The sequence below is a fragment of the Calidris pugnax genome, unplaced genomic scaffold (assembly GCF_001431845.1).
Source record: "Calidris pugnax isolate Ruff unplaced genomic scaffold, ASM143184v1 scaffold103, whole genome shotgun sequence".
Classification (NCBI taxonomy): domain Eukaryota; kingdom Metazoa; phylum Chordata; class Aves; order Charadriiformes; family Scolopacidae; genus Calidris; species Calidris pugnax.
Genome location: NW_015090990.1, coordinates 3119538 through 3128617, shown reverse-complemented (window position 1 = coordinate 3128617; position 9080 = coordinate 3119538). Strand labels below are relative to the sequence as shown.

The 9080-nt window shown below is 60.8% G+C and overlaps 1 protein-coding gene across 1 annotated transcript in view; it reads right to left on the bottom strand.

The window, feature by feature from the left end:
* The window catches only part of WNT10A (wingless-type MMTV integration site family member 10A), a 24956-nt gene that overhangs the window by 7324 nt on the left and 8552 nt on the right, over positions 1-9080 (bottom strand). Inside the window, exon 3 of the mRNA XM_014954115.1 lies at positions 6055-6317. Coding sequence (XP_014809601.1) covers positions 6055-6317 — 263 coding nt within the window. The remainder of the gene's footprint in view (positions 1-6054; positions 6318-9080) is intronic.

Below are 9080 nucleotides of genomic sequence, written 5' to 3'. Positions count from 1 at the left end.
CCAAAATCCTCCCCCTATCAGTTCTCCATCCCCACAATCTGGACCAGCCCAAGAGCAAGGACCTGTCGCTGCCACCTCGCTCGGCGTCCCCAACTCCTGACACAGCTGGTGTGCAGGGATGGCAGCAGCAAACCCTCCACCCAGTGTGACACTCTCCGCTCAGCCCTGCCTGTCCGTTAGCCCTTTTCTCACACCTTTCCCCAGCCTAACAAACAATTTCCCATGCAGCATCTCCTTAAAATCCCTTCTGGAGACCAGACAGAAGCTCTACCCCACCCAGTCCGTCTAGCAAGCCCGTCTCCTTACAGGTAAAGAGGCCAGGTTTGTTTTGTGCCCTCCACAGCTGGGAAACCCCTGGGGTCAAGCCCCAGCCCTCCTCCTTCCTCAGCTGCTCTCCAGCCACGCTGAGCTGATGGATGAGGCACAGGTCCTTGTCCCAGCCATCCCCCAGGCTTCGGGCAGAGGACGGGCTGGTCCCCAAGACTTGCCATCCCAGCACTCAGGGAGTCTTGTCCCCATCTCGCCATGGTCATTTCCCCGCTCAGTATCACTCTGCCTGGCTCCAACACTCCTCCCTGCCTTCTCACCTCCCTCCCTCACCCCACATTGATGGGGAGCTGCAAGCAATGGGGAGAAGAGGGCCAGGGCAGCGCCGGGTCTGCGGCAGCTGTGCCAGCGTGGTTCTGCTTGGAGGTTCAGTTTACATTCCTTGCTCTACCCTGGCCACACCAGAGCCCAGAGGATTGCAGCAAAGCAGCAAGCAACGTGGCTGCAGGCGACAACCACCAGCTTCGTGGGCTCAGCAAGGGTGGGAGCTTCCAGGAACCACAGTGAAGCATGATGTGCAGCAGACAGCCCCGAGCCCTTTGGAGGGAGGCTCTCTGGCTACCCCAGCCACCTAAGACCTCTGTGGTGATGTTTGATCCCTCCAGAGACCACAGAAGAGGTTGTAGCCATGGGAGGTGTGAGGAGAAGCATTGCATCTTGCAGGGAAGAGACCTGACACCATCACCTGCATCCAGCCTTCCATGTACTTGGATTGTACTGGGTGAGGAGGATGGATCTGACATCTCAGCCCCAAGTCAGATCCCAAAGCAATTTTCTTACCAAGGGAAAATTTCCCCTGTCAAGATGCATCTAGGAGATGGGGAGCCATTTAGCAGGACCTGAGGCCCCAGCTGACACTGATTCTGCCGTGGATGCTGCAGTTTCTCCATCTCTCAAGCTGATGTAGGATGAAGGTGATGGACCTGGCTCAGGCATGGCTGTAGGCTCCATGGTCTGCTGGGTTGGGGAAGGCTGGAGTCATGGCCTTCCTTCCATCGCTCACCTTCACACCCGGGCAGCGATGGCCTCCCAGCACCCACCACAATGACATTGAGGGAGCAGACAGGACAGCCTGGTCCAGGGACAACCTGGAGTACCCCAGGGATGCTCAGCTGCCCCTTCCATGGGCAGCCATCCCCCGTAACACCAGCAGCATGTCATCCAAGCCCCACTGGCTGGTGAAGCAGAGGAGAGCTTCTCCTGCCACCTCCTGCGAGGCCCGTGGAGACGGCCAGTCCCGACACGCTGCCTCTCCCCCAGCCCCGCTCCCTCCCCTCCCCTCTCCCTAATTAAACTGCAGGTGAACCTGCCAGGGTCTGGCCCGGCGCCAGGCACTAAATGCCTCCCTGCAGATCCCGACTTGCCTCCCTGCACCTCCTTGAGCGTGCCGGGGACAGCCCGCAGCCCTCGCTCCCCATCCGCCCACGGCGCTCCGAGCCGGCAGCCTGAACCCCTCTGGGGGCTGCAGGGAGCCAGGCTCAGCCCCACACCTCCAGGGATGCTGCCCTGGCCCCAGGGTCTCGCTTGGCACCATCAGCTAGGGGAAGGTCCAAGGGATGGGGGCACCCACAGGGATGCAGCCGAGCATCTGAAGCACCCATGCGTACTTCGGGGCCAGGTGGGCAAAGCCCTTGGCTTGCCCGGGGGTACCGAAAACCCTGCCAGCAGCCCAGCTGCAGCTCTGCCGGGCCAGGCGCTGCGGTCTGCGGGCACCGGAGCTTGGCTGGAGCTCTGCAGAGCTGGGTGCTGGGGTCCTGAGCTTGGCAGCATCTCCCTGGATATCCATAACAGCACCTGCCTCCCTCCCCACACAGCAAAGCCTCCCCAGGCTCTCCAGCTCGTAGCTGGCTGGGCCCCAGCACCTGACGTTTCCAACCTTGCAGGGAGTTCCCCGCTCCTTACTGTACGGAATCAAGGTTTGGCCATGGCCACACAGACCCCTTGGCACCAGGGAGCCCTCCTAAGGAGGGGCACAGGGCATGAAGCATCACTCATCCCTCCAAAGGCTGCAGGAGGAACAGCGGGATGCTGCACCCCCGAGCAGCAGCAGATGTCCTCTCCACCCATGTACCCTCGGGGGTCTTCAAGGACACCCAGTCCCTCCTCAGGGGTCCCATTTCTTTCAGAGCTCTGTCTAGATGGGGTTGGGATGAGCAAAGGGGAATGCTCAGGGAAGAGGGATCCCTCAGCACATCTTGGACAGCCCCTGCCCGGCAGCTGGACAGTCCCAGCCCTGCTGGCATTGCACCCACCCATGAGTGAACACGTACCAGACAAGGACAAAGGGCTCCATGACCCACCAGCATCCGCAGCTTCATTTTTTGGCACGGACCCAAGCATGGGTCAGCCCAGCCAAGCCACACAGTGCCCAGCGAGGTGGGCATGGTCGTGCTGCTCACCCTTGGAGCAGGAGCAAGAGACCTGTCTCAGCTGCTGATGCAGATGCAGCCACCTGCCTCCACCTCACTGCTCCATCCTCCTGCATATGCCCCTGGGGCCAGGAGAGATGTCTCTGCCAGCACTTGGAGGGAGAGGGAGGGACAGCAGAGAGGGATGTGACCAGGGACAGAACTCGAGGGTGCTGCCAGAGGTGACAATGCCAGGGAATGCCAGGGCAGGAGGGTGGCAAGGATGTAGGCAGCCAGCTGAGGAGCCAGGGAGGATGGGAGAAGGATTTGCAATGACAGTGCTGAGCCTGGAAGCACATGGAGAAGATGTGGGCCAAGGAGGATGGGTGGGTGCAGATGGCACTGGAGGCTCAGCACGGGGTACAAGGGACACCACACATCCCAAGGGTGCAGCATCAAAAGACAAAACCAGAAAACCCACAGTCCATGGGGGTATCTGACCAAGAGAAAAAAAGAGGCTCTGTGAGAGCAGGGGTGGTAAATCCCTGGGCACCCCCTCTGCTTGCCCTCCATTAACCTGTTGTTGTGCCTCGCAGCCACTGTGCCCTGCACCCCAGGGATGGCTGCATCTCCCTGTGGGTGCCCAGCAGGTATTTGCTCTTCCCAGGGATGCTGTCAGGATCCCCGTCACCAGAAGGTCTGCCAGATTCCCAGCTCTGCCAGATTCAAAGCCTCCCTGCTCCCTCCTGGCTCCCTGGGGCTTGCCCTCAAACTTCTGGGATCAGAGCAGCAGGATGGTACCTGTCACCCAGGTGTAAGCCCTCCGGCTCCACCAAGCAATTGGATGCTGGGCAGAACATGGGATGGGCGACCAGCAAGCACCAGCGCTGGGAAAGATGCAGGAGATGCAGGAGGACGGGGCGGAGGTGGGGAGCGGAGCCGAGCTGGGGGAGCGAGAGGGAGAAACCAGCTACAAATAATTTAAAGTGAGATTCACGCACGGCTGAACTGATGGCAGAAGAAGTGGGAAAAGGAATGAAAGATTAAAGGGGTCTGTCACTTTGGGTTACAAACGATGATCCTACAAGCACGTTGCGTTCCCAGGCACAGCAAGGATGGGGCAGGGCGCAGAGCAGAGGCCTGGTCCCCGGAGGTGAGATGCATTAATGCCTGCGGCTCGGAGCCTGCACCCCTCGCTTCCACCACTCGCCTCTCCTCCGGCGCTGGGGATGCACCCAGCATCCCTGCTCTGCTGGCCGTGTCCGTGACATCTGCAGGGTGGAGCTCAGAGCTCCAGCTCCGTTAGAGAGGGACACAAGTGGGCTGGAAGCAGGCCAGGGCAGCAGCCTCCAAGGCTTTGCTCCATGCCACAGTGGCTCTGAGCAACCACATGGGATGGCCTGGGTGCTTGGGGCTCATCCTGCACTCTTGGCTGCCAAAAGAAGAGAGCTGGGAGGTGCCCATCTGCTCTGCTAGACCAGCCCTACCTCCATCCTTCCCTGGTGCTGGGTTTCCATCCCAGGGGATGGGATCCCACCGGTGCTGGGAGCCTGGGCTGAGCCATACCCAAGAGTTCAGGACTGGGGCAAGAGTCCAGGGGCTGCAGGAGTCCCCAAACTCATCAATCATGGCCCTGACGGTGGGAAGGACTGTGGTGGCACCTAAGACAAGTGAGCTGCGAGTCACCAGCCACCACCAGACTTGGTGGGCTGAAGGAGGGATGCAGAAGGTACACGCGCTCTGCTGCTGGAGCTTCTCACCCAGCCTGGTGGGACCTGCAGCAGGGAAGCTTGCCTGGGTGTGTGAGCAACTTGAGCCAGCAAGTCGATGTCTCCCGCCGCCTGAGGAGACTAGAAGTGAATTGCATTCCTCAGAGGACCTGGAAATACCACGATGCTTATCAGGGCTGACGGTCCCCACCCTCCCTGCCAGGCCCTAACCTGGGTGCTGCTCGTGGAGGGAAGAGACGCTGCCCTTCTCCAGGTACCGGCAGCTGCTCCAAGGCAGGACCTGGTGTGTGGCCCTGCTACTACATGTGCTGCAAGGCAGCATCCCCTCCAGCAAGGCTTGGCCCGTCTGTCCTGGACCTGAGGGACCTCCCAGCACCAAAATGTTTCTGTGCTCCCCTCTCCAGCCATGTCCCCACCCACCTGGGTGCTCCTACCACTGCATCCCTTCAAAGGCATGTAAGCCTCAAGCTGCCAACCTCTCCTCTGTGAGAGGATGTCCTCGCAGTCCCAGACAGATGTGTGGAAGGGTGTTTGGGAAAGGGGGGACAGAGGCACCTCTCTGCTGGTGGCTTAGGAGGCTCCCAAGGCAGGCAGGTGAGAAGCATCTTTGGTAGTTTCCTCTTTCCTCAGGAGCTGGAGGAGCGATGTGTTTGCTGGGCACCCTGCCTGCCCTCTGCACCTGCCTGCCTGCCACTGGCACCACATAGTTCTCTCCTGCCCACAGCCTGGGGCAAGGGGACCTTTGGTGTGTGCCAAGGCCCAGGCTTCAAGAAGAGCACTTAGATGCATTCAAGCCCTACAGAAGGTCCCATCGCATCACAACCCTGATCTGCGCTGTGCTGAGCAGCCCCTCTGCACTCTCAGAGTCTGCTCCTGGGGGAACCTCCTGAGTATCAACCAGGGAGGCTCTGATAGATGCAGAGCTTGTGGGGAAGACGAGGAGACCCTGGCACCAGGACTCAGCAGACTGTGGAGGGCTAGGATTGCTCTCCCAGCAGCGCAGGTGGGGGTTCTGTGGGCAAGCGAGCTCCCAGGACAGCCTGTCTCCCTGTCCCCACATGTCACCATGCTCCAGGGTCCCAGAAAACAGAGACCCCTCAGGTCTCTGCACTGGGGAGCCAACAGAAAGGCAGGACACCAGGGTGATGGGCTCACAAAGCTACGTCCCATTAGCTAGAGGCATTTCTGCTCACCATGATGCACTGAAACACCACCAAACCAAATCTCAGAGCAGTGTCCACCTTCAGACCCACCAACTGTGCTGTACACCCACGGCATGGCTCCAAACACCAGCCTACATTGCATGGAGGGAAGATGCTAGAGAACAGCAGGGCCTGAAAGGAACCTTAGGAGCAGCTGGGGCCGGGCAGGGAGGAGCAGCTCAGGACAAGGGCCAGCACAGGTAACAAAGGTGCATGAAGAAGAAGAACCCAGTTTTGCCACAGCACAGCACTGCTCGGTCTGGCAGAGCCTGAGGTTTCTTAGGCTCTGTCTGCCTTCATCCAGGAGGATTCTGAAGAACTGGCCTGGTCCCCTGGGCCATGGAAGAGCTGTGCAGGGGCCCACAGGAAGCCCATGAGGGCTTCTGAAAGCAGGGACTGGGCAGAGGGAGAGGGAGAGGAAGAGGAAGGAAGCTATCGAACCCTTACCTCTGCTGAAGATGATGCTCTCGTAGGGGATCTTGTTCTTGGTCTCCAGGCTGGAGCAGTTCCAGCGCTGGTCCCGGAACTGGTGCTGGCACTCGTGGATGGCGATCTGGATGCCCTGGATGGCTGAGGCGGTGACGTCGGGGTGGCGCACGCACACCTCCAGCTGCCGCCGCGTCAGCCCCGGCAGGGTCAGGCACACCGTGTTGGCATTCAGCACCGGCTCCGACGGCAGCTTCAGGCCCAGGATCTCATTGGAGCAGGAGCTGGGAGGGAAAGGGAAACAAACTCCGTGAGCTCGGAGCAAGCAATGGGCAGACCACCCACTTCCCCTTCGGGGACACACGTGGAGGGGAGATGATCCTCTCCCCACACCGTGCCCACTGCCTGCGAGGGTGACGCTCCAGGGCAGCTTGAGATTAGAAAGGAGGAGAAAAGATGAGGGGTACTGGAAAGGGTCAGCTTCACATGTAGGGTGTCCCAGGGCCAGAACTGCCCCTCTCCCCCGTTCTCCTGGGCACAACGGTAAGCTCAGCCAGGCAGAAATACCCCAGTGGCACTGGGGCTGCCATCCTCTCCAGCCATGTCAGCACAGCCTGGACACCCTGGCAGCCCATGCCCAGCATCAGCCCAGCATCTCCCAGGGCTGGATCCCCCCTGCATGCTCCCCCAGGGCTCTTCTGCCCCAGCCATGCAGCGCAGACCCTTGGGCACAGACTGCCCTAGCTCTCCTTCCCCAGAGAGTGTGGGTTTCCCTGCAGAGACTCCAGAGACCCTGGAGCAGGAGGTTCACCCCAGGTCCGGCTCCATCCCTGCTGCTGGTTGATCACCTCCTTCCATCTCCCATGTCCCCCTGCCACTGCTGGTCCTCACAAAGGAGGTAACCAGAGGGACCAGCCTTTTCCTGACAGCTCAGCTAGGAAATTCGGAGCCAAGCACGCTGCTGAACACCCTCAAACTCCCAGCAGCCATCCCAAATCCACTGTTACATCCTGGGGGACCCATCAACGCAGAAGCACAGAGACCAGCAGATGGATGGGACAAGGGGAGGCGCAAGGTTTGTAGCAGGGGTGCAAGTACTTATACAAGTAGAGATGCTGCCTGGGGAAACATGGAGGTAGACGGAGTGTGGGGACACAGATGAAGCATGTCCTGAGAGAGGTGCCCGGAGGTAGGACAGTGGTACACTGGACAGACGGATGCGGAGATGGAGACAGAAGGGGAGGAAGTGTCTGCCCAGCTCCAGGGAATGGCTTGAAGGATCCTGGGATTCAAAGTGTCCAAGAGGACCTGCAAAGCGAGCAGTAGGCAGCAGGACACCCGGGAGCATCCTGAAGCTTGCAGCAGGGTCCATCAGGAGCTCAGCACCACCCCACTCCTTGCTCAGGACAACTCGGTCCCTGCTGAGAGCTCTCCCCAGGCAGGGCTGCCTCTTCCCCGGGACAGGCAAGAGCTGAGTCCCCAGGAGGAGCAGGCAGCTGGAGCCTTTTGAACCTTGATTACAGAAGGAAGAGCTCCCAGGACATTGGAGGAGGATGCTGGAGGAAGGATTGCAGCTGCCTCATGGAGCACCCAGGTCTTGGGAAAAAGGTTTACTCCCCCTCCGCTCCCACAAATCCTGCCAGCCTGGTGCAGGTACATGGACAGAAGGAGCTCTCAGGGACCAATTCACCCAGCTCTAGAGGAACAGCTCAGCCCCAGGGTCCCTGCTGAATTACAGCTTGCTCAGGGGGGAAGGGGAGCTGTCAGGGTCAGGCTGCCACTTTCTCCAGCTTCCCAAGGGTGTTTTCACCCATCCCACCACTTCCATGGGTAATATGTGGGTCTGCCCCAATGCAAATCCACGGTGGCTCCACCAGGGAGAGCTGGGATGGGGGGCAGCAGAGAGAAGGAGGGCGGAAAGGGCTGCATCCCTCCAAAGCCCCTACAAAGAAGGGGAAATCCTCTGCCCAGCTCCTGCGCCCATTCACACCGTCAAAGCAAGCCCTGGCTGAGAGGAGAGGAAAAGTAGGTCCAGAGCTGCTGTCAACCCCAAGCCCCACAGCTCCTGCCCCAAGCACTGCAGGGACCTTGTCCCCTGCCTGTTCTGAGCCAGCCACAGCGCCTGCCACCTTCTCCCAAGGCAATCCGGGGAAGCTGTTATGGTCCTTCTCCCCATTGCACGGCAGGGAAACTGAGGCAGGGGCTCTCTTCTAGGACCCCAGAGAGCGGAGGGCAGGTCCTCCTGCCTCTTGCTCCACCCAGGGCTCAAGGGGAGCAGGGACCGGCAAGGAGCTGTCACTGTCACCCTCTCTAGGAGGACACAGCGCTCCCCCCAGCTCTCTTCCCCCTTGAAATCTGGATTTAAAGTTGATTTCACGGTGACAAGCCCCCAGGTCACAGGCTGCAGCGGCTGCTGCTTTAATTAATACAAGTCCCAACGTTAACAAATTATATTTAAAGGGGCTGGAGGGAGGGGGAAGGGCGGGGGACCCCCCCACTCACACCAGCACCAGTGTTAACCCCTGGCTGCCTGCAGCGCACAAATTTGGGTGGAGGGGAGCTGCCAGCCACCCGGGGGAGATGGAGTCGGACAGGGGTGGTGAGTGTTGGGGGGTCTTCTTCTGGAAGGCAGGCGGTCCCCTCTTACCTGCCTCGCCTTGGGGACCGATGGAGCCGGGCAAGGGATGCAGGTGGGTCCCCCGCCCCGGCACGCACCTCTGGGGTGCGGAGCCCAAAGACACTTATCCCCTGGGTACCGTCCCCCGCGACAGTGGCATCCCCGCCGGCATCCCCCTCGGCCTCCGCGGTGCCCCCCGGTAGCGATACCCGTCCTCCGCCCGGGGAGAGAGGGGAAACTGAGGCAGGCAGGGCGGGCGCTGGGGCGGCTCCGGCCGGGGAGGGAAGGGGGACAACCTCCCGGAGCTGGGGGGGAACCGCGCATCCCGCCGGCGCTTCGCCGGGACAGGGGGGAAGGCGGCGGGGAGGCACCGGCCCTGACAGCGCCCCGAGCCGGAGCGGGGAGGGGGGGGCTGCAGCCGTGCGGGGCC